Genomic DNA, 24,828 nt, shown 5'->3' on the forward strand with positions numbered 1-24,828 from the left:
TGTAATCCTAGCACCTTGGGAGGCGAAGGCGAGCAGATTGCCTGAGCTCAGGAGTTAAAGACCAACCTGGGCAACATGTTGAAACCCCATGTCTACTAAAAATACAAAAAAATAGCCCAGCGTGGTGGCGCACGCCTGTAGTCCCAGCTACTCGGGAGGCTGAAGCAGGAGAATCTCTTGAACCTGGGAGGCGGAGGTTACTGTGAGCTGAGATCGCACCACTGCACTCCACCTGGGCAACAAAGCAAGACTCTGTCTCCAAAAAAGATATATACATATATAAATATATCCATACATACACACACACACACACATATGTCCTTTCCACTCACAGGTTGCCGGCAGCGGCGGGGGGAGGGGTCCAAATGAGAACATGTACATGAATGTGTTTGCAAACAAAATGAAAGCTGTTTGCATGTTACTTCCTGCCCTGCCAGCCAAGCCCTTCTAGAGCCCTGGCCCAGCTACACAGCTTACTCTGTCTTCCTGAGAGTCCTCCACCACTCTGTGCCAGCCTCTTCTTTCCCTCCCATTCTTGGTCTTGTTCTTATGATGTTCTCTCTGTCTGCCCTGCACGCCCCCTTCCTTTTTTCCTTTTCTTCCTCTCTCCAGTCTTGGAAGCAGCCTGACTCCTTCCTTTCAAGCATGATCTTGTACCTCTGAACTGAGGCCCGCTGGCTGGCTCTGGTTGACGGAGAAAAAGTACTTTCTTCCTTCCTCAAAGAGGTCAGGTACTTGAGATAACGTATTTTCTGTCTTTGAATCTCCAGGCTCAGGCCACAGGGTCACCACATACATCGCCCACCCATGGAGGCGGCCGGCCGATGCCCATGCCAGTGCGCTCTACGTCTGCCGGCTCCACCCCCACCCACTGTCCACAGGACTCCCTGAGCGGAGTCGGGGGAGACGTGCAGGAGGCCTTCGCACAAGGTGAGTTTCTGGAGCAGAGTTCGGCGGGGAGCTGAAGGGATCTGCAAACACGGACAAGATTCCTGCTGAGGTTTTTTCCATTTCTGTTTTGTGCTCTTTGCTTGGAATGATCAGATTTTGACAGACAGTGTAAATAAGTCAGGTGCTGGCCCCTTCTCATGAGACGGGCTGGTCTCCAGCGGGAGGGCTGCAGGCTTCCTATGTGTGCCAAGAACAGGCCTCCTGGGGTTCTCTGCCCTTTTTTCTGGATTATTGGAAGTGCTTTGTCCTTCGGGCTTTGTCTCCTCCAGAGGAATTGGATGGAATAATTCCCTGGCCTAGAAGGGACTGTAACAAGCACTGTAACTGGGACCGTGCTGAAAGCACGGTGCGCACGCCATTGCCACAGTCATCGGAGGAGCTGGTGACCAGCAGTATTAAGTAGTTGGGTGGGGATTCAGAGGGAAGTCCTGCTGGGGCTGGAGGTGAGAAGGGGAGGTGGTGGTGGTGGTTGTGGAGCGTACAGCCCCACCCCCACAAGGCTGAGGAAGACCTCGGTGGAATGCTTATTCTGGAACCCAACTCTGGATCGTGTGGTGGCGGCAAAGCGTGGAATTGACAGGATGCTGCTCCCTAGGTAGAGAGGGCAGAGGGAGAGGGACCAGTGGGCTGGTGCCTCCTGCCCCCGGTGTGCCTGGGAATGGGTGGAGCTGCTGTGGCCCTATCTCCCCTTAGGTATTCCACACCTGTGTCCTCGGGCCTGGCAGAACTGAGGCATTTGCTCAGCTGTCTCTTCTCCGTGCTCACCCACCCTGGCATCCCCATCTGCTCTGCCTCTCCTCAGGTACGAGGAGAAACCTCCGCAATGACCTGCTGGTGGCAGCTGACTCCATCACCAACACCATGTCATCCCTGGTGAAGGAGCTCCATTCAGGTGAAACCCAGAGCTCCCAGCCAGCTTCCCGGCCTCCCCTGCCTTGCCCGCACCCTTCTCACTTCCTCGCCAGCGCCGGCAGAACCTCACCACCCAGCTCACACCACCCCATTTCATCACCTAACTTTGCCTTCTAGGAACACACTGGATGTCTCCACCCAGAGAGCCTCTGTCACACAGGATCGCGTAGGGGCAGTTTCACATTCAGGCGTATCTCAGGAGTACATCTTGTGGAGCAAGCTGAATGTAGAGAAATTCAGACCTTTCAGTGCAGGCAGGCCCCTTCCTCACTTACCTCGTCTTCCGTCTATACTTCGTCCACAGCCGTTCTCTCCCTAGGCCTGACCGACCACCTCATTCTGAAACTTCCCTGGAGGTCTGGAGCCGAATCAGCCAGGAAAGCTCTGGACCTTCCCCTGCTGCCTTACTGCTCTCTCCTGTTTGATTTGGTTTTGAAACCTATTCCCTCCTTTTGTCCGTGACCAGGCTCTGATTTCACCTGAAGTTCATGACCTGAGTCTGTCGCCTCTTCCGCTCCTTGTGTTCAGCTCATCTGTGGCTTCTTTCTCAGTCTCTCCATCGCTTCACCACTTCAGTGACTCCCAAAGACCTTTACCTCGTGGCATTTCACCTTACATAAAACCCAGGAAAGAGAGAGAAAATAAAAGGCCATTCACGTATCCTCCTATCTCCAGGAATCCCCATGACTCTGCCAGTTACATAGGGGCCAGAGAGTCACTAACGATTTCACAGCGTTGGGGTCTCCATGTTTTGTGTTAAACCAATGGTTTCCCTTCCTAAGCGCTGTAGTTCACTCACACTGATTGGCTCTCTTTTGTTTCTTTCCACCTAATGTAGTGCTTTTAAATACCTTGAAGTAGCTTAACAGGATTATTAAATAAAAAGATAAAGCGGTTTTTCCACGGACCATTCAAACACATACACTTATTCAAATACTCTTAGAGAAGGCAAGCCTCGGGTATTTTTCAGCCCTTCATAGGAGAAAGCTCACATGTTTAGGGTTGTCATGGGACTGGACAGAGCCCCCAGCTCTGCTCTCAAGTCTGCCTGTTTTCATACAGACCAAAGTGAGTGTATAGCCCAGACTGGTCTTTCCAGTCGTTAAGGTCAGACGCTGCCTCTCTTGTTTGATGGTGCCACCCTCTCCATTCTAGCACCGTTTCTCAACCCCCATCAGAAGCATGGCCCCGCTCTGTACACATAAACAGAAGAGGCGACAGCCTTCAGGATGACCTCACAGGTGATTAGAAGGCGCTTTCCCTAATACAGCTCCCCACAGATGTCAGAAATCCCACTTTTAGAGGAAATTTCTCAGGGAATTTCAGGCCATGGGAATTAACTACACTTGTACTTCATGGCCACTTCTTAGAGCTTACGCAAAATAAGTGGCTTCTGCGTTCATCGTGCTAGGGTGACAGGTCATTAAATACCATTAAGCAGAAAGCACATAGAGACCAAATAGCTTCACAAAAATGTAAAGTTTATAAGAATCCTCAGCAGTGTCTCATAGTAGGAAAGGATGGTTTCAACAAAATTATGTAGTGTAATTTGGAAGGTGCCTTAGAGAGCACATTGTCCAGTCCCTTACTTTAGAAATGTAGCCTGTGCTTATCAGAAAAGTGGTCTGCCTAAGGTCGTGCAGCTTGAAGGGGGAAAGCTGGTCCTACAACTTGGGTCTTCAGAGCATTAAGCCAGAGATCTTACTCCCCTCCAGGACAAAATATCAAACCCAGAGTCCCAGAGGCCCCTTTCCCTGATGCTGTCCTCTCAGTCACTGAAGCCTGTAGGTAGACGTGGACTAAAGCCACACATGGCACGGTATCCCTCTAACATGCAGACATAAACTCCCTTTACATGGGAGGGTGCCAATTTCTCAATGAATAGAATAGCTTCGCCCATCACCAACACGTTTTTACTGTCTCCTTGACAGTGACTTGACAGGTTTTTGTTCCAATGAGAGGACATACTCAGATTATCTTTACATATATTCTATACAGTGTATACATATTGTATATACATAGCTTGTACTCCTCGTCTTTATAAAGTTTTTTCACAGATAATCAAATCCTAGAATTGGAAAGGATCAAGGCCAGGCACAGTGGCTCACACCTGTAATCCCAGCACTTTGGGAGGCTGAGGCAGGTGGATCACCTAAGGTCAGGAGTTCGAGACCAGCCTGACCAACATGGTGAAACCCCATCTCTACTAAAAATACAAAATTAGCTTGGCATGGTGGTGCATGCCTGTAATCCCAGCTACTCGGGAGGCTGAAGCAGGAGAATCGCTTGAACCTGGGATGCAGAGGTTGCAGTGAGCCAAGATTGCGCCGCTGTAGTCCAGCCTGGGCAACAAGAGCAAAACTCCATCTCAAAAAAAAAAAAAAAAGAAAAAAGAAAAAAATTGTAAAAGATGTTAGAAGTCATTTAATCCAACTTGCCACCCAATAAAACAGTCCTCTGAATATTTCCGCGAGCTCATTCATGATCAACTCTAATCACTGGAAACTTCTTCCTCAGTGGGGAGCCAAAATCTAACTTTCTGTAACTGATTTATCCCTGTCCTCTAAAGCTACCCAGGATAAGCTCAGTGCCTCCTCTGCAGGCTCACCTTTCACGGGTTGGATGGCAAATGACAACCCTTCCTAGTTTTCTCCTCTGTAGACTGCTACACCCAATTCCTTCAACCTTTCCAAACGTGACTTGGTTTTCTTTTACCAGCCTGCTTGACCATACCAGGATGTGGCCATTTTCCAAGGCTCCTATTCGAAGTACACGCCCAGGGCCCAGCACCCTGCTCTCCATCACAGGGGATCTTGTCCCTGAAGAGCACAAGGCATCTGTGACCCTCTTGAGTGGCCCCTGGAAAAGCACGTTAGACAGCATTAGTGCTTCCCACATAGCCACTTTGCACTGTGCGATCCTTTTAAGTTTATCATCAGCTAAAACATATATATTTTTTTTTAACAGAACGCCGTGTTAATCTAGGTATTCCCCCACCATATATTGTATGGTCACTTTCTTAAACCTGAATGCAAGACATTAGATATCTCCCTGGTCGTCACCACCTGAGGGCAGACAGGCATAGAACAGACGCACACAACCCCACACTGCACGCCCCCAGCCCTGGTCAGGAAAGTGAGTGATGTGACTGCACTGCCCCTTTTGGGCTGTGGGCTTACGGGCTCCTATTCAGCAGTGCTGGGGTGTGAGCCGCACAAGTGCAGACTGGTGAGCTGAAGCACCCTCAGAGGCCAGGAGCTGTTAGCTAGAGTTTCCTCCCAAGCCTCAGCAGTTGCTTTGTTCACCCTCCTCCTGTACTTGTCCTGTGCTGAAGGGTCACTGGCCTCCTTGGACTTGTTTTCACAGCAGAGGAAGGTGCAGAGGAAGAAGAAGAGAAGATGCAGAATGGGAAAGACAGAGGTAAAGGCAGCTCAACAGGACTGCTAGTTTAAATGGGGAGCCAGAGCTCATGGATCAACCGCCCCCCACTTTGTTTCTGCATTCCTCCCTGCCACCACCTTTCCCAAAGCTTTTGGACCTGAGTTCCCTGTACCTACTTTTCCCATCTGACAGTCAGGTTTTACCTTCCAGGTGGCAAGGTCAGTCGATCACCAAGAGCTTCCTCATTTCCTGATCCTGGGATAGGTAGTTGGGATACAGGAAGTAGATACAAGTAGAACACAAAAGATGACCCTTTGACTGGAGAAGTTTATGATCTAGTTAAGAAAGCAAGACCAGGCCAGGTGCGTTGGCTCACGCCTGTAATTCCAGCACTTTGGGAGGCTGAGGCGGGTGGATCACAAGGTCAGGAGTTCAAGACCAGCAGGCTGGCCAACATAGTGAAACCTCATCTCTACTAAAAATATAAAAAATTAGTGGCAGGCGCCTGTAGTCCCAGCTACTTGGGGAGAATGAGGCAGGAGAATCACTTGAACCTGGGAGGTGGAGATTGCGGTGAGCCGAGATCGCGCCACTGCACTCCGTCCCGGGCAACAAGAGTGAAACTCCATCTCTCAAAAAAAAAAAAAAAAGCAAGACCAAAAATGCAAAATAAATAGGAGATCAAATGAAGTGGCAGAAAAAGCTAATCATGAAACTTTCAGCATATAAGTATAATAAGGGTTTCTGAAAAGGAAGAGATTATTGTGGACTAGAATAGCCAAATGGTTTTGTGGCTTCGTGGAAGAATAAAAGCAAGAAGGGAAGTTGTCAGCAAAGGACAGTAGTGCCTTCCTAGTTTCATTATATATCGAACCTGCTTAACACATGACATCTGGGAAGAGCTGCACGGAATGATTTTCACGTATGATGATCTCATCTAATCCTTAACACTGTGAGACAGATTCGAATATCCCCATTTTACCCATGAGGAAATAGGCTCAGAGAGATGTTGTTCATGTAGCTGTTAAATGGCAGAGATTAGGCCAGGCGCAGTGGCTCACGCCTGTAATCCCAGCACTTTGGGAGGCCGAGGCGGGCGGATCACTTGAGGCCAGGAATTCGAGACCAGCCTGGCCAACATGGTGAAACCCTGTCTCTACTAAAAATACAAAAATTAGCCAGGTGTGGTGGTGCATGCCTGTAATCGCAGCTACTCGGGAGGCTGAAGCAGGAGAATCCCTTGAACTCAGGAGGCAGAGGTTGCAGTGAGCCAAGATCACGCAACTGCACTCCAGCCTGGGCAACAAAGAGAGACTCTGTCCCAAAAAAATAAAAAGGGCAGAGAACTGGGTCTTTCTGACTCTAAACTTCATGCTCTTAATCTTCATCCTTCTATGTTATACTGAACAGAAAACAAAATTTTCTTTGGACATTTGAGGGTGAGCTGTTCTTTCTGTCGTGCATTAATGTGTTAGTTGCTGGATTCTTCCTAAACATCAGCTCCTCAAGGCAGAGATTTTAGTCTGTTTTGTTCATGTTGTGTTCCAGTGCCTGGTGCTTAGTAGGAGGTCAATATGAACAAATCAAAGGAAATAAATGGGGTGATGAGATAGAGAGTACCATATCGGGGAGAGAAATGCAATGGCTGGTCACCCCAAGGAGGTGAAGGTAGGTAGAGCAGGAAGGATGAGGAGGAGCCAGCAGCAGCCCTCCCAGGGAGGAATTCTGAACAAGGCTCGGGGGAGTGAAAGAACTTGCCAGGTGATAAATGGCACAGCCTGAGTTCAACTCCAATGCCCATGGTTTAGTCTGAGCCAAACTGGTAGACTAAGGGAAGTGGAGTGATCTTACTTAAGGAAGAGTAGAAGTCAAGTGGGAGATACAGGTAAGGAAGCTGTGACAAGAAAGGGAAACCTACCAGACAGCGGGTCTGGAGTGTTCTTGGCCCATAGGGGCTGGAGTGGCTAAGACAGGGTGGTCTTTGGAGTCTCAGGGGGCAAGGAATTTGTCAGCAAGGACCCTGAAGTTGCTGAGGAAGAAACTGGGAGAAAGAAGATTCTGCAGATTCTGAAATCATCTGGTGAGTCTGAGCTAGGCCTGGGAAGAAGTGGACAGCAGCGCCAGTGAGTTGATGAGAATGACATATGTGGCATGGACGCCAAAAGGTCAGACTAGGCTGGGCATGGTGGTTCACGCCTGTAATCCCAGCACTTTAGGAGGCTGAGGCAGGGGGATCACTTGATGCCAGGAGTTTGAGACCAGCGTAGGCAACATAGCAAGACCCCATCTCTACAAAAAATAAATTAGCCGGATGTGGTAGTGCACACCTGTAGTCCCAGCTGCTTTGGAGGCAGAGGCAGGAGGATTGCTTGAGCCCAGGAGTTTAAGGCTGCAGTGAGCCATAGTCACGCCACTGCATTCCCGCCTGGGTAACAGAGCAAAGCCCTATCTAAAAAAAAATAAAAGGTCACATTAGAGAGCAGTAGTGTTTCAGACATCCAGGAATGCTTCATAGAAATGTAGAAACAATTGACTTCCCCACACAGACAAGAAAGAAGGCAGGAGGGCAAAAGGTGAAGAGATACACAGAGATAAATTTACACTGGTGTAAACACATGCTCCAAACACACGCGCTCGCATACACACACACACGCACATGCCAACCAAATCCTAGCATTCATGTGGAATGTTCCTGGCTGAAGACGTAACAGCTGCATCTCTGGCCTCCCCTCACCTGCCCCTCCCTTCCCCAGTAGCTTTTTCCCATGGCCCCTTAGTCCTTTTCACTCCCCCAAAGCAAACCTAGGACTCTGCCCCGGCCACTGAGGCCTCGCCCTGGCCACGAACTCAGCCCTTATCCTGCTTCGAGTCTGAGTGTGGGCCATGCCTCACATGGGAATCGGACTGGGTTTCCCTTGCGCAGCCCTCCAGGCCCCAGGGTGCTGTCTCTGCACCTTCACTCCGCTGTCCACATCAAACTGGATTTCCCTTGCCCAGGCCTCCAGGCCCCAGGGTGCTGTCTCTGCACCTTCACTGCCCTGTCCACATCAGACTGGATTTCCCTTGCCCAGCCCTCCAGGCCCCAGGGTGCTGTCTCTGCACCTTCACTGCCCTGTCCACATCAGACTGGATTTCCCTTGCCCGGCCCTCCAGGCCCCAGGGTGCTGTCTCTGCACCTTCACTGCCCTGTCCACATCAGACTGGGTTTCCCTTGCCCGGCCCTCCAGGCCCCAGGGTGCTGTCTCTGCACCTTCACTGCCCTGTCCACATCAAACTGGGTTTCCCTTGCCCAGGCCTCCAGGCCCCAAGGCGCTGTCTTTGCACCTGCACTCCCCTGTCCACATCAAACTGGGTTTCCCTTGCCCAGGCCTCCAGGCCCCAGGGCGCTGTCTCTGCACCTGCACTGCCCTGTCCACATCAAACTGGGTTTCCCTTGCGCAGCCCTCCAGGCCCCAGGGTGCTGTCTCTGCACCTTCACTGCCCTGTCCACATCAAACTGGATTTCCCTTGCCCAGGCCTCCAGGCCCCAAGGCGCTGTCTTTGCACCTGCACTCCCCTGTCCGCATCAGACTGGGCTTCCCTCGCCCGGGCCTCCAGGCCCCAGGGCACTGTCTCTGCACCTGCACTGCCCTGTCCGCATCAGACTGGGTTTCCCTTTCCCGGCACTCCAGGTCACAGGGCACTGTCTACACCCACGCTGCCCTGTCTGCATCTCTTCTGTCTTTCTGTGCCTCTTGCCCTTAGAGCTCCTTGTCTGTCTTTCAATGCATATACCAGAATGTCTGTATGTCTATGTGAAATCTTTTTGTGGGAATGCCTGAATTTTTACTTATGTGACTTTCTGGTGTCATCCCTAAGGCCAAGAGTGTTAAGAGTTGGGGTGAGAGATGGTAGAGTTTTTTATGTTTGGCTCTCCACATTATATAGGTCCTAGGATATGTCCCTGAAACTACAATGTAGCGCATACATGGGCATTTTTATAAGACTAAGTGTTTTTATGGGTGGACCTCCTGATTCTCTGTCATGAACTAAGCCTGAAATTTTACAGACCTAGGACTAACTGAAGTCACCTGGACACCAGAGATCTGTAACTCAACCGTAAAGAGAGAGAGTATATTTGCTCCTTTGGGGTTGAAACCATGCTGACGTAATGTAAACAGAATTTGGTCAGCACCGTCAGGCAAACATAGTCTGCTCGATAAGGAAACTGAGAGTCAAATGGAACTTTTGAAGAATCTAGACCAAGCTGAACTTCCCTGCCATATTCACCCCTGCCTCATGCCTCTCCCTGTTTGCCCCTGGCTGGCTGGCTGCATCCTGGGGAATGCTTCTGCTCCATCGGGGTACCCTTCCTCCTCTGCATCTCCTCAGAGAAGTGTAACCAAGACACAGAAGAAAGCACAGACTAACACACCTTCCCCCATAGTACATCATCTCCACCCTCCAGAGCCTCATGTTATGCTCCTGTGTCCTTCACAATCTTCCCCTCCCATACCCTGCCATCCCGGTGTGGGGGTTGTAAATCCAGTTTGCATCCATAAAGAGCCCTGGTGCAAGGCTGGACAGCAATGGCCCTCAGAGAACAGAACAGGCTCGGGAAGGGCCAGGCAGTGCTCGAGCCTCGGGTGAGCAAGCGCATGGCTTTTCAAAGCAGACCATCTGCAGGAGGGGGACCACCCTCACCCAAGGCGCAGTCATGTTCCCTTGGGGAACTTTGAGAGCTGAGTGGGCTTTGCCCCCCTCATGTAACTGCTCCCTGGATTTAAGGAGCTTTAATTCCATTTTTTAATGACTTTCCTTCTCCTGAGAAGTATCTGTCTCCATGGCTGCCTCGGGTTGGCTACAGTAGTAGAAAGTATGACTCTACCCTGCTGTCATACCTGGGTGGGAAAAGTCAACAAACGAGTAACGGGAGAAGCAAGGAAGCCCCTGGGGTGGGTGGGTCAGGGAAGCCCCTTTGAGATAGTCTGGGGCATGAGAAGACCTGGCCATGACCTCAGTGTGTTGTTTCTGCCCGTGCTGCCACAGGTTAGCAGAGGAGCCAGACAGAGGAAGCTCAGGTGAGTACAAAGAGTCCTCTGCCTCCCCACGGCCCCTCCCTCCTTCCTCAGCATCTTCCCTTCCCCTCCCTTTCTGCAGTCACAGGTCCCTAGCCAGGGCAGTCCTAACAGGTGAAGATGCAAGAGCCCAACTGTCCCTTCCCTTTGCCCACCCCAGCCATGTGCCCTCCTTGCCCTTTTTCTGGGCCATGTCCTGTCTTGCATGGCACTGTCTGCAGGCCTGGTCCTTGGGCATGGCCTGGTGTCCTCTGTGTTGGGATGGCATTGGCAGACCCAACACTGCTGGCTGAAACAGGGCGTGCTGAGCAAGGCCACCTCCCTGGGGAGCACTGCCTCCCATGCTCCTTTCCCACAGCCACTGCCCACTTCCTTCCTGGGATCCAAACCACAGCCAGTGCATCCCTGGATTGTGTCACCCAGCACTGCACCGAATCACAGTCCCTGACCCACAGACATGTGATTCATGCAGGATCACACTGACTACAGGGCTGACCAAGCCACTTCCCATGGTGCCCAGCCAAGCTGCACCTTCTCACTTCCTGAGGAAGCAATGCAGAAAAGTACGGACTGCTCCAGTGGCAGATGCTCATTGCCTTTAGGAATTAGTCATTCCCATTTTCTAGCTCAACACCTTAACTCTTTCTAGTCCCAGCGCCAAGATATCAGACTTTTCTCCATTTTAAAATCTTGTCTTCCCTCCCCCCCCACCCCCCCACTTCTTATATTTAAAAATTAGGCATCTTCCTCGGATAAAAAAGCCCGGGCCCTAGCCCCACAATCCAGAAAAGGGGCTTTTTCAGACCCTCCCAAGTCGTGTCATCCTGGAATAGCCTCTGGCCCTCTCTCAGCCCTCTCTGTCCAACCGCGCCAGGCCATTGAAGGGCTCTGCCCGCTCCCCCGAGGCCCCTGCAGCCTTGGCCGACGCTGACTCTGGATTGTGCGAGCTGAGGAGTGGGCAGCACCTGGGCCACGCACATTCTCTCGCTGCCCTGGAAATCACAGCGCCCCAGGGGCTTGGAGAGAGGCTTCTCCCTAAACTCACTGTGCACATTCAGGCAAGGCCCTTTCCCAAGCAAGCCTAGGCCGTGGCAGCCGAGGAGGGAAATCAGGAACTGACTCGCCCTGCAGGAGCCTGCCAGAGCCCCTCTCTCCCCGGGGCAGAAGGAACTGGGGTGCAAGGGAACGTGGCAGAGCCATGTGCCCCCACCGCCTTGTTGCACATGGAAGAAACCAAAGCCCCACACCAGAAGCTCCATGCCAGAAGCAGAATTGGAGCCGGGTCTTCTGCCTCCTAATCCTGCCCTCTCTGACCCACATCAGGGGTGATGAGAAACACCAACAGCCGAGAGTTAAAGCATAAAACTTGGGTGCCGCGGTTTTGTGGATGCCCAGGCCTGCGCTCTGCTGGCCTGGGGCTGAGGCTTCCTCCCTTTCCTCTTAGTATTCATCGGCACACCTCAGTCCTCCCTGCCCTTCTCCTGGGCCACAATTCTCCCCAAGAAATCACCCCATTCCAAACCTTGCATTGTGAACCCAGTTCTTTCTTCCACGGAAACACTTCCTGACCCTTAGGAATGATGGCAGAGGACCCTAGGTACCACCCTTCAGCCCAACGCTTGAAAGGCGCCCAGCATCCTAGCAGCCCCTCCCTGCAGGGCCTCCTGTTCACAGTAGATGTTAGCAGCTTTTGTCCTGAACCCTCAACAGTGCCCGTGACTAACGGTGAGTGTGTCTTGCGCAGGCACAGAGGACGAGGAGCAAGCTGGCGCCGACATGGCGAAGGCAAGGTCTTCCCCCAGAGGCACATTCCTCTCCATCTTTCCACCGCACACCTGGACCAGGCTTGCAGGCTGCCAGACGTCACTCCACCCGCCAGGGAGAGGGGAGCCAGAGCCGGTGGGAAGCGGGGAGGGGCTGCGTGGCACAGCTGGTGGGCCTCCCCCTGCACAGCCCTGCATGTACTAGCACCTTCATCACTCCCCTCAGGGCGTGGTCTCCGCATCAGGAATTCACCTGGAGGTTGAAAAGAGAAAAGAAAAAGCACTAAGCTCTTGTGTGTTTGTGACCTGATGAAACTCTTCCTGGCGTCTGGCCAGCACGTGGGGTGCTCCCGAACGTGGGGGCACAAGTTTCCTTATCTTTGACCTTTAAAAACCAACAGGTTTCTTCCAGCGTGCAAAGAAAGCGTCAGGCCTTGCTCGGCCCTGTAGACATTCACACCCTGGCCACGGTGCTAAAAATAGTCTCACACTGGTTAGGCTTCCGCCCGCCCCGTGTGATGCCGCCGCCTGCAGCCCGGGAGGGAGGGGCGGAGACCCAGGCGCGCGCCGCAGCCGGGCTGAGCCTCCTCGGAGAAGGCGGGAGGGACTCTGCGCCGCGGACTCCGTGGCCGCCAGGGGGCGCGCCGCCGGGGGCGCTGCTCGCAGCCTCTCGCCTTAGGGGTCGATTGGGCTCGGGCACACGTGATCAAGTCCGGTTCCCGGTGATTTTCATTTATTTTTTCCTCCTCCCTGGGCTTCAGGATGTTATTTTTAGCAGAAGAACTGCTATAAATATTTATAAAGGGCAGTGACTGTAACGAAGCGAGAAGCCCCACAGCTGGCTCCCCAGCATCCCCCACCCACCTCTGCAGACCCCTTGAGGAGGTCTGTGCAGAGACGGTGGGATCAACTTCTGGCCGCACACGGATGGAGTCCCAGGGAAGCCTGCCAAAGCCCAGTCAGGGTAAAATAGAAGGGGTGAGTGTTCACTCCTTCCATCCTTTCCTCTCTGTCTCTTCTCCTCCATAGCTCATCTTCCCATTGGTTGGCACTGTGTCCCCACGAGCTTTCCACGGGGTTCCGCTCACCGTGGCCCCTCTCTGGCCCTTCAGGCAAGCAGGGCTCCCTGTTTCCAAGGGCGTGGGGCCCTCTTCTCTGCCCGAGCCCCTGCTGACTCTCTGTGTCCTCAACTCTGAGGCCAGCACTCAGGTACCGGGTGCACTCTGGTGATACCGGTTCTTGCTAAGGTTGATTTCTTGTAGAGCTAGAAAACCCGCCATTACCTAAGCCCTGAGCTCCCTCATGACTGTTGGCATCTGCTTTAGGACCCACATCCCTGTCAGACGTTTGGAACTGGGTCCCTTTCCTCAATCCCGGTGAGGAACACAGGTGGTCATCACAGAAGAAAGATGGACACTTCCATCTTAATTGCTCTGTGACCACTGAGCAGCCTAATTTAACCCAGGTAGACGGTCTTCTGAGAGACTGCAGCATCACTGACTCCTGGGTGAGCCAGGCTGCCGTGCAGCACCACAGCCTGGGCTGGCGCTGTTTTGCAGTGCTGGAGGACCCCGGGAGGGCTACCAAATGCATCGTGGGTCCTGAGGAAGCAACAGCTCCACCGAGTTCTTGTCCATAAGTCCCAGCCACCCTGAGCTTCCTCTTCCCTTCACAGCCCCTCTCATCTGCTGGTGAGGCTTCATCCACTGGCAGACGTGCTCCTCTTTGGGCTGCTTACTGTGCTCCTGCAGCCCATAAGCGCTTCGGAGGGGTGCAGTTGCTATGGCAATGCCTACAGCCATCTGAATTCCTGCTGCACCTTCTGGAAGAAAAGAGCTCATGAAGAGGCATTCGGTGGATTCCCAGTCTGGCCTCTGGCCTCTGCACTGTCAGGAGTCAGCTGATGGGTTACATGCTGGACACATGGGAGGTAGGTAGCCTGCTTTCCTTGGGAAGACACTCTCTGTACCCACAAGCCTTGTGCACACGGACGGGTTCTCCTTGTGTGGATCAGAAAACTAAATGAGGTGTCCTACTCAGGGCTCCTAGGTAATATACTGCACCAGTGGTTCTCAGACTTAAGCATGCCTGTGAATCCCCTGGAGGGCTTGTTAAAATACAGATAGCATGGCCATGTCTCCAGAGTCTCAGATTCAGCAGATCTTGGGTAGAACCAGAGAATTTGCAGTCAACAAGCTCACAGGTGATGGTGGTGCCGTTAGTCCAAAGACCACACTCTGAGATTCACAGGACAACACTTGGATGAAGAAGAAAACAAAGCAGTGCAGGAAGCCATCGCCCGTCAGTGAAGAAGGGCCAGAGTCAGCCGTCTATTTTAAAGGAAGAAAGGGCCCTGGGCATGTGTGCTGGAACTGGGATCCCTAGTCTAAGTTGGTTTTGGTCCCCAGCAATCAATGAAGACTCTCCCAGACATGAAGGTGGGCAGCATTAAGGCAAGGCCTGTAAGTTACAGAAGACCAACATCATGGAGGCCCAGTGACAGGGGGTTACTTCTCAGTCTACAGTCTCAGTGGTAGGGGGTGCTGAAGGCCTGCCTGGCTCAGGAGGGATGACAGGGGAGAGGGGGTGTTGCAGGCACCTAACCCCCACAGCCAGAGCCTCAACACCGAGATGCTTTCCCCAGGATGCAAATACCATCTTCCACACGAAACCACATCCAGGCCCAGATGGGCTGCTTCAGCCTACCGGAAGCTCCATCTCCCATGGGCGATGAATTCTTTTCAGAGGGAAAATGATTACTAGAGAACCTAGTAATTCGATGTTACAGGCCTCCCCAGTTAAAGTAGCAGATCCCAGGGACTCTGGTGCCTTCTCTGCACTTAACCTCACTTGAGAAGCCAGGACTCTGTAGGTAGTGGGCTTTGGAGTCTCTCCTGCCTCCTGCACAGGGGCGTCTGCAAACAGGTGGAGGACACTGGCTCCGCCTTCCCTCTGCTTCCTACTTCCAAGGGGGGACAGCTAGGGTAGGACCATGGCATAAAAGAAACAGGCATCAAATCCTTTCACCAGTTCCAAAAAGCAATATGAGTCTACTAGTTCTGTGACAGTTTGAATGGGTTGTGCATGCTTTCATGTTGAAAATTTAAAATCCTTAAGGGAGGTCATGAGGACTAGAACTTGCTGGGAATGGAGGTGGGAGGCAGATGTTGAAGACAAAAACACCAGGTAGCCATCCTTGTATTTCTGAAGTAAATGGAGCCTGTCATTGCTAAAGGTGGAGATTCAGAAGGGACTCACAGGCTAGAGGTGGGACTGTTGTTTATTCAGGAAGATGCTTCACGGGCACCAACTTGCATGCTGGGCACGAAGCCCCTTCCTCAGGCCTTCAGGCCTCACTGGCTCCAGGGTCTTAGAGCTTAAGGTTGGAATCTGGTCTGGGTTTGCAACTGTACAGTGAAGGGTGGGCTTGGAGGAACGGGCTGCCCTATGAACACATCAGACTCAGGACAGTGGGTGCAAAGTGAGGCCACCCTGGAGAGGAAAAGGCTGTGGTCCCTACTCAGTGTCTGTTCTAGGTGCTGAGAAGGATGGGTCCTTGGGCTCAGGGGTGGGATGGGAGACTGGGAGGAGTGGGACCCAAGGAACCCAGGGATGTGTCCTTGAGTTCAAGAGTCACGGCAAACATACAGAGACCTTACAGCCCCCTGGGACCCAGCTCACTGCTGGCTCAAAACGAGTCTGTTACCATGCAGTCAGTGATGGCCTCAGTCAGCCCCAGCAAGTCCTCAACCAGGTGGCAGAAACACCTGTCCGGAGCTTGGCCTACAGCCATGGCCACACTCCCAGGCAGAGTTCATAGGCCTGAAGCCAGGGGTAGTGGCACAGGCAGATAATCTCACCCCATTTTGGCAAGGGGCACAGAGAGTCCTCAGAGCACAAGCGTGGCCGTAGGCACACCCTGGTGGGGCCCCTGGCTTGAATGGTACAGGCCGCAGGTGCTGCCGTTCTCCCCAGGAGAGCAGCCTGTGCTGGAGCCCAGGAAAGCAAGGCCTCTGGCTCAGCGCCTGACTCGGGACTGAGGCAGCTGTCCGCCCCGCCCCCCGCCTTCCGGCCTGAAGGGCACCTGTACCCACAGGCTTTTTGTTCAGGCCTCAACGCGTGAGCCACACTGTCTCCACCACCATGGCGTGGTCCCAAGACCTTAGTCACTTTGTCTCTTTCCTTCCCTGCCTGGAAAGGCCTCCTGTGCCAGGCACCCATGGCCCTTACTGAGGAGATTCAGCCTGGGCTCCACGTCTGAAGCGTCTGGAAGTCCTCCCCACAGCTCCTCCCAATCCCTCTTCCTTTCCTTCAGACGAGGCCCCGTGGCTCCTCCTTCCTCCTCCACAAAACCTATTGGCCATGGGTGCCGACAAGAAGCAGTCCTCTGCTTCCCAGCCAGAAACAGCAGGGAGCTGCCCTGGTGAGGACCCTGCCCTCCTTGGCCTTGCTCGTGTGCCCTCTTAGGGCTGCCCTGATGGACTGGTGTTTTGGTAAAAGGAATATGCCCTGGGCCTGCTGAGAAGGAGGCCACGCAGCGAGGAGGCAGGCGGCCCAGGAATCGCTCTGGCCCAAGGGCCTGGCGCAAATGTCGGCTGTGAGGGAGCCAGGCAGGAGGTCCTGCAGAGATGTTCGAGCTTCCTTCTGGACCAGCTCCTGGGGATGAGCCAGGCTGGGGACAGTGGGGCTGAGGGTTAGCAAGGAGGTCTCCAGGCTGGGCTGGGACGCAGTCCCCTCCTCCATGGGCTCCTCTTTTCTCCTGACTGCTGGTTGGTGTTTGTCCTACTTTCCTCATTGCCTAGGCAACCATTCCGGGTTCACCCTTTGCCACCCAGCCTACCCCGGGAGCCCAGAGCCCAGCTCTTCCCACTCCCGGAGGAGGAGAACAAAGAAACGAGGCATACCGAGAACAGCAGGGTGACGCCAGGGACACGTGGGCTGAAGAACCAGGGGCAAGGAGAGGGAAAGAGAACGAAAGGGATGAGAAGAGAGGCAGAGCTGGAGCTGACGGGGAGCCATGGACACTGGGATACGGTGGCCGCACGGCAGGTCAGGCCAGGGAAGGTGGAGGAAGGAAGCCAGGAAGGGCCCTGGGGGAGAAAAGCTGAGAAGGAGGCCGATTTGAGGTGGACTCTCCGAGCCGCATCCTGGGCTTGTGGGAATCGTTCCTTTGTCCCGTTGTTGCCACAGCTCATTAGCCCTGGATTTTACCCTAATTAGATCCCCACTTGCTTTCCACAGGGATATCCCATTAGCCAGGGCCAGGGCTGCAGATGACCTTCTGCTGGGATCCTGCCCCTTAGCCCAGCCCCTGCCCCACGCGCAGGCCCTGACCTCACTGGCTGCCTCCTCTACCCCAGAAGGCTCTTATCTCCCCAGCCCCGCCCTTCTCCCCACATCTCACCCTTACCCCAGCCCAGTCTACAGTGCTCAAGGTGGGTGATGGAATTTCCCTGGGGGGTGTCGGCTTCAAGGAGTCCAGCTTATCTTCCTGCCTTCCGCCATCACTGTTGAGTCGAGAGGAATGAGATTGGGGTCATTGGGAGGCCTCTGGAGCCGAACTGCAAACCACGGGGTTTAAAGCCAGGGTGGAGCTGGGAGAGGCCCTTGTTCAACTCTGTTTACTGAGGCCCCTACCCTGACGGCCCACGCCCCCTCGCCTAACTGCTCTTTACCTGCCCCCATTTTATGATAGAGCCTGGGTCTTTATTCCTCCGCATGCTGTGTTAAGGGGAGACTAGGCTCCCTGGACTAGGTCACTCCCTCGCTGTGTTGTGCACACACAGTTCCCCGCAAAAAAAAAAAAAAAAGAAATGCCTTTGGACTCAGCACACTCAGGCACACCCAAGGCAGGAACTCACTTCCAGCAGGGGTCTGGGGGATCTTAGAAGCTCAGAAACCACAGCCAGCCCCAACCACAGCTAGAGAGCACCATCCAGGCATGTGGAGAGGTACCGAGAAAATGGAACTCTGCTTGGGGAAACCAGAGAGCAGAGCTGCTTAAAGACACCTAGGAGGGGGTGAATAAAGGAAAACACTAGAACCGAAAGAACAGCGAGATCATGACACACAGGATCGCGTGTGGCCGTTCTGTAAGCTGCACGCACGTTGGGCTTCTGAGTCACTGGTGACCAGATCCAGGTGGGTTTCTTCAAGAGGGCTTGGCTCTAAAGGGAAGGGAACAAGTGCATGTGAAGTGCTTACTGTGTGCCAGGTATGCTTACCTATGTGATCTTAGTGTCATCTGCTCAGCAAAACTGTGATGTGATGTTATCGATTCCCAGGGGAACAGGGCCTGAAGAGGTCAGGCATCCTCACGTAGTTAGAAAGGAGAAACCCCATCTGTCTGTTGGGCTCTGATGCTCCATCACTTCCCACTGTCGATGAAAAGAGTTGAACCCTGTGAAATATTTGAAGAGATTTATTCTGAGCCAAATATGAGTGACCCGGACCCATGACACAGCCCTTAGGAAGTCCTGAGAACATGTGCCCAAGGTGGTCGAGGCGCAGCTTGGTTTTATACATTTTAGAGAGGCACGAGACATCAATCAAATACATTTAAGAAATACATTGGTTTGGTCCAGAAAGGCGGGACAACTCAAAGGTGGGGGAGGGGGGAGGTGGTGGTTGGGGGGCAGTGGTTCCAGGCTATAGGTGAATTTAAACATTTTCTGGTTGACAGTTGGTTGAGTTTGTCTAAAGATCTGGGATTCATAGAAAGGGAATGTTCAGGTTAAGGTAAAGATTGTGGAAAAAGTTCTTTTGAAGTCTAATAGTGGCTGCCCTTAGAGACAATAGATGACAAAAGTTTCCTATTCAGATCTTAGTTCATCTCTTTAGGATTGGGAGGGTGAGGGAGAAAAAGATCTAGCTACAATGATAGAGATTCTTTATTTACTTAAAAAAACCAGCTTTGTGCAGGGCCATTTCAAAATATGGCAAAGAAACATGTTTTGGGGTAAAATATTTTTATTTTCTTCCTTGTCTCATAACGTTATGCCAGCCAGAGTCAGGCTGGAAAGTAAGTCACAATATATAGGGTTAAATAAAACCTATCTGATGAGAACTTATGATTTGTAGGGCACGACTCTCCAGACCCCTTAGATAGGAATTTGAGCAAGATAAAAAAAAAATCAGAGTTTAGTCCTCACCACAGTGTCAACTTGCTAATATGATGGAATGGCAGCAAGATTTCAAGGAAGATTTTGGGGGAGAGAGCAGGGAGTGGCTCAGGGAAAGAAGTGGAGTGTTGAGTCAGTTGGCTTAATGGGAACCTGGTTTGCCCATTTTGAAAACCACAATGGAGAATAGCAGATCACCCAGATCTGCTATTTTTTCATCTTAAAACATCCTGGGGCCCATCATCTTGCACCCTGGCCCTGCAGGGCAGGATTGGAAGGTCTTTGGGGGGCCCCGCTCCTCTGAAGGATCACCTGCCCCACCTGTCACATTCCTCCCTGGCCAGGCCTCACACTAAAGAGACTCGCCGGGCTCCACCAATACCCACTCCAGACTCTGTAGGGGGGAATTAACAGAAATGGAATCTTTAGCCCCACAGAGAGGCTGTAACATTCCCACTGCCACTTAAGGGTTAGGGCTAGTCAGAGAATCATAGAACGTTAAAGTGTGAAGGAACCATCAGGACAGCTCAAGAAGCCAAAACCAAGCAAATCAGATGGCCCAGGGCCACACAGGGAAGGAGTGGAGGGGTCCCTGCGGGGAGTGCTGCCCCTTCCAGGCCTCCTCTGTCACCAGAGGAGCTGGTCCTGCTGCTTAGAGTCATATTAAACCTTTGGAAGGGGTGTGTAAGGACACTTTCCCCTGGAAAAGTGCTACATCACTCACTTTATATCCTGGCCTTAGGCCAACTGAGCCTTCACCCCACCTTCCCTGCCTAAGTCACCTCACCAAGCATCCTCTGGCACTGACGATGATGCTTTTGGCCTGGTTACCAAGCTTTCCTGTATTCATCCTCCCAGAAGCAGGTCCTCCAGTGACTGATCTGCACTAATGTGGCCAAACAGAGGGCATCCTCCTCCTCTCTCTGCTTCTTTTCTTTGCAAAATTAGTGGGACAAATAGGTACAAGTTGCATGAAAATGAGATACAGTTCTTCATTTGCCATCCACACCAGGAGTGCCAGGTTCCGGAGCCCAGCTGTGCATTAGATGTTGTCTCTGCAGCACAAGGTAGGAGGCTGCAGGATGTACCTGAGAAACGCAATTGCACAAAGCAATTGTTCAGCACCAAATATGGGGGACAGAAGAGTGCTAAGAGAAGACTCCAACCATAAATAAATAAAATGGCAGCAAATTAGGAAATAACAGAAACCAAACTGTCTCATGACGTCCATTCACTTGCTCATCACAGCCTATCCAAGGCTGCTTTCAGAGTTTCAGTGAGTTCTTCACTGTTCGCTACTCTTGTAAGCTCTTAAATATGCCTGGTCAGCTCCTCTTGCTTCTTTGTTTTTTAAAAACATACTAAAGGAACTATTTTTGCAGCAAAACCTTCCTCCTCGGATAAAACTTCGCTTCACTGGCTCTGGCTTTTGAAGCCAGGCTTTCCCTCCTCTGAGCCAGCGCGCCTCCTCTGAGGTCCCTTTCAGTCTGGAGGCCTGTGGTGATGTCAGTGTGCCTCAGCTGTTTTCAGTTAAACCCCTCGAGTTGAGCTGAATAAATGGCTTCAGCAAGCTGATTTTCCAAAGGGTCCACCTTATTTTGAACCAATGTGTCAAAACAAAATCAATTCAACCTGAAACACATACAGTGCAAATAAATACATCTCTTCACAGATTTACCTTAAAAATTACAAGGGCAGGCTGGGCACGGTGGCTCACGCCTGTAATCCCAGCACTTTGGGAGGCTGGGGCCGGTGGATCACCTAAGGTCAGGAGTTCGAGACCAGCCTGGCCAACATGGTGAAACTCCGTCTCTACTAAAAAATACAAAAATTAGCCGGGCGTGGTGGCGGGCTCCTGTAATCCCAGCTACTTGGGAGGCTGAGGCAGGGAGAATTGCTTGAACCTGGGAAGTGGAGGTTGCAGTAAGCCAAGACCGCGCCACTACATTCCAGCCTGGATGACAGAATAAGACTCTGTCTTAAAAAAAAAAAATTACAAGGGCAAAGCAAGATGCCAGGGCCTCTCCAGTCCCAGCCCCACAGCTCCCCTGGGGTGAGAAGGAGGGAGCTTTGATTTCAGTGTCCTCAGAGAAGGAGGCAAAGAAATGACAGCATAGCCCCGTGTCCTGGCCTCGGCATGGCTAAGACTGCTTCTGCCTGCCTCCTGCCCACCTCGGGCCCAGGACTAGGCCAGTTGAGGAGGAAGCATCACTTCACCTGCTGCCACCTGTCTCCTTGGCCTGGCCCACCACATCCCCTGGCTTGGTAGGTGCCTGTCCCTAAAGGAAGTCAGCTGCGGAGGCTAGAAGGGTGATACGTCTCATCCCTGCACCAGGCTGAAATCCCCGCTCCCTTCTAAGTGCGGGAGTCCCTACACTGACTCTGGCACTTGCTCCTGCCCTGTTTCATTTGCCAGCTTTGCTCTCTGGGAAGGGGTGCTCTGAGGGGAACCCTACCCGAGGGGCCAGGCCAGGATGGTTTAGACTAAGAGGTGGACGTTTTGGGTCTAAATTGGAGGGCAGAACAGAGGGTGGCCCAAAGTCTTATTTTGTTCAGCCCAGGAGGCGTTTTTAAAACAATTTAATGGGTTGCAAATGGTGAAATATCAGAAGATTTAACAGAAAAACCCAGATTTACAGTATCTCTGGAAAAGTTAGACTACCTGGCTCTACTGGTCCCACAGTTCCCCCATGGCAACATGTCTGCTGAGACCCTCAGGCTCCCCCCACCGCCTGCAATCGCTGGCCATGCCTGTGTCAGGCAGCTGCTCCAGGGCGGCCATGGAACTGGCACTTTCCCAGCTCTGTGTGGCCATCGTTACATCCTCTGAAGCCCTGGCCAGAGAAAGCCTTCCTGGGCCATTCTCAGGCAGCAGGCGGCCTCCCTCTGACTCTAGAGAAGAATTAAGAACTGAGACAACTGGCCAGGCATGATGGCTCATGCCTGTAATCCTAGCACTTTGAGAGGCTGAGGCAGGTGGATCACCTGAGGTCAGGAGTTCGAGACCAGCCTGGCCAGCATGGCAAAACCCCATCTCTACTAAAAATATGAAAATTAGCCAGGTGAGGTGGCGGGCGCCTGTAATCCCAGCTACTTGGGAGGCTGAGGCAGGAGAATCACTTGAACCCAGGAGGCAGAGGTTGCGGTGAGCCGAGATCGCGCCATTGCACTCTAGCCTGGACTACAGAGCGAGACGCCGCCATCTCAAAAAAAAAAAAAAAAAAAAAAGACAACTGAGTTTCTGGGGAGCACAGATTTATGGAAAAATGTCCACACTTACAATTATTCCATCCCCTTTTACCTTGTGGCTTCTGTGCAAAGCCACAGTTTTAGGACAGAAGATCCAGAGAGGGACCTCACTGCTGAGTCAGAGACGGTCCCCTAGGCCCCGGCCAGCTGCTTCCAATGTCTGCTGTCACTGTGCCTCTGCTCCCATCATTCAAGGCTGGGGGAACTCCAGTGGCAAAAGCCCCACACCTCCAATCTACATGTGGGTTACATTATTTTGCTCATCACTGGTCAGTGCAAAATTTGCAAAGGTAATTCTCAAGTGCTGGTATTCCTGGCAGATGTGACACTGGGCCACCCCATAGTGATGGTGGGCCTGCCAATGACTGTCCAGGATGGCCCGGGGCCATAAGTAGGAAAGGAGAAGTTTTAGAGAAACAAGGAACTGAGGCAGAGTAGAGAGAAGCCCCTTCAACATAGGCAGAGTCATGAAATTAGTACCCACCCCACCCAGTCACACAGGGCCTTGAACCCAAGAGTTGTTTTTTTGTTTTGTTTTGTTTTGTTTTGTTTTTTGAGACAGCATCTTGCTCTGTCACCCAGGCTCAAGTGCAGTGGCATGATCATGGCTCACTGCAGCCTTGACTTCCTGGACTCAAGCAATCTTCCCATCTCAGCCTCCCAAGTATTAATAGCTGGGACTGTAAGCAAATGCCACCATGCCTGACTAGCTTTTTTTTCTTTTTTTTTTTTTTTCGAGATGGAGTCCAAAATCAGGACTCTAACAGCTGGATTTTTTTGAGATCCAGCCCAGGCTGGAGTGCAGTGGCATGATCTTGGCTCACTGCAACCTCTGCCTCCTGGGTTTTAGCGATTCTTCTGCCTCAGCCTCCCAAGTAGCTGAGACTACAGGTGTGCGTCACCATGCCCAGCTAATTTTTGTATTTTTAGTAGAGATGGGGTTTCACCATATTGGCCAGGCTGGTCTTGAACTCCTGACCTTGTGATCTACCTGCCTCAGCCTCCCAAAGTGCTAGGATTACAGGCCTTAGCGACCGCACCCAGCCTTTTTTTTTTTTCTTTTTAAGTAGAGACAGGGTTTTGCCATATTGCCCAGGCTGAGCTCAAGCAAGGGGCTTGTCTCAAACTCGGGCCCACCTTGGCCTCCCAAAGTGCTGAGATTACAGTTGAGCCTCTACACCTGGTTCCTCTGAGCTTTTTAACGTGCTCTTGTCTTCCTGAACCAACTGTAAGGTCCCTGAAGTCAGAGATAGTGATATACACCTTTGGGTCTCTCAAAATGTGCGAATACTATGTTCTCCAAGATCCCTGGTAACCAAAATGAGTGCTTGTGGACAAATACCTAACACGCAAATGATTTACTAAATATATAGAGAGAGAATGCAGGTAATTAAATTTCTGCCTGTTAACCAACACGCATGAAATGCTAGGATAGTGTCTGAACAAAGTTTACAAATAATAGTACTATTTTATTGCTTTAAAAAAATCCACCTGTCTTCCTGAATGACGCACCACCCACCCCACCCCAGCCCAAAGCTAAAGCATCCTGGACAAGTTCTTATGAAAAGGAGCGGGCCTGTCTCAGGCCTCTAGAAGAGTCGGCTCCTGCCTGGAGGCACTTCCTGGCTAGGTGGGAGACAGTCCAATCACCATGGCCCACAGGAAGCAACAGCTCACTCTGTGCCAGTTACCGCTGAGGGTATTCCCACTCGGGAACACCCAAATGAGGTATAAACTTTCCCCCAGACACTTGAAACTTGGAAACTTCTCACCAACCTGAAACATGGGAGCAGGAGCTAGAAGACAGGGTGCTGGGCACACGGTGGGTGCCAGTTCCCACCAGCCTGAAACATGGGAGAAGGAGCTAAAAGACAGTGCCGGCACACAATGGGGGCCAATTCTGAATGGCAAATGACTAATGTATTGTGACCCGGAGGGTGTGCTGGCTTGGAAATGAAGCTTATGTTAGAACCTAATGATTGTGCAGACTGGCCCTGGAATGGGGAAAAGACTGCTTTTTAGTGTGGTTAATGAATATGTGTTTTAAGGCGATGCCGAGGGTGTCCATCTGTAGAGAAAACTTGGAGAGGCTAACGAGGATGGGAAAGCTTGCACAGTCACTAAGATGGGAGCTGAGGTGTGGGTCCAGGACCCATGATTGTCTGGTGTGCCCGCTGCCCACCTAGCTGCCTGGGAAAGACTGGGCGCCTGTGTCCCAGCCTCTGGTCATTGTCTGAGGGCTCCCAACCCTGCTCCAACTCCCACGTCCTGCTTGTCTCCTGCTCAGCTCTGTCTGTGCTCCACCCTCAGCTCACCTGCCCATTGATGTGACCTGCCCAGCTCCTGGGAGCATTTACATGTGTGACTCCTGCCCTCTGCTCCAACCTTGGTCCC

General features: G+C 52.2%; 1 protein-coding gene and 1 long non-coding RNA gene across 28 annotated transcripts in view; one reads left to right on the forward strand and one right to left on the reverse strand.

The window, feature by feature from the left end:
* Nucleotides 1–12,226, forward strand: part of DTNB (dystrobrevin beta) — a 298,344-nt gene extending 286,118 nt beyond the window's left edge. For 10 of the 26 annotated variants that reach the window (XM_024242395.2, XM_024242397.2, XM_054548271.1 and 7 more), the window contains 5 exons: nt 771–930; nt 1,754–1,843; nt 5,230–5,283; nt 10,273–10,304; nt 12,046–12,226. In XM_024242395.2, the coding sequence (XP_024098163.1) occupies nt 771–930; nt 1,754–1,843; nt 5,230–5,283; nt 10,273–10,277 (309 nt within the window). In that variant the 3' untranslated portion in view covers nt 10,278–10,304; nt 12,046–12,226. The other 16 variants (XM_054548268.1, XM_054548269.1, XM_054548277.1 and 13 more) reach the window with 9 other exon arrangements.
* Nucleotides 272–24,377, reverse strand: LOC129057733 (uncharacterized). Of its 2 annotated transcripts, XR_008522472.1 has the most exons (8): nt 24,211–24,377; nt 19,973–20,273; nt 18,289–18,464; nt 12,026–12,317; nt 7,572–7,693; nt 4,472–4,722; nt 1,969–2,474; nt 272–1,542 (listed from the first exon to the last, which is right to left on the reverse strand). It is a non-coding gene; the product is annotated as an uncharacterized LOC129057733 (long non-coding RNA). The 2 variants fall into 2 exon arrangements; XR_010136321.1 differs by lacking the exons at nt 272–1,542; nt 1,969–2,474; nt 4,472–4,722; nt 7,572–7,693 and having other exon boundaries at nt 11,828–12,317.
* Nucleotides 24,378–24,828: the final 451 nt, after the last annotated feature.

This window comes from Pongo abelii, chromosome 12 (genome assembly GCF_028885655.2).
Source record: "Pongo abelii isolate AG06213 chromosome 12, NHGRI_mPonAbe1-v2.0_pri, whole genome shotgun sequence".
NCBI lineage: Eukaryota > Metazoa > Chordata > Mammalia > Primates > Hominidae > Pongo > Pongo abelii.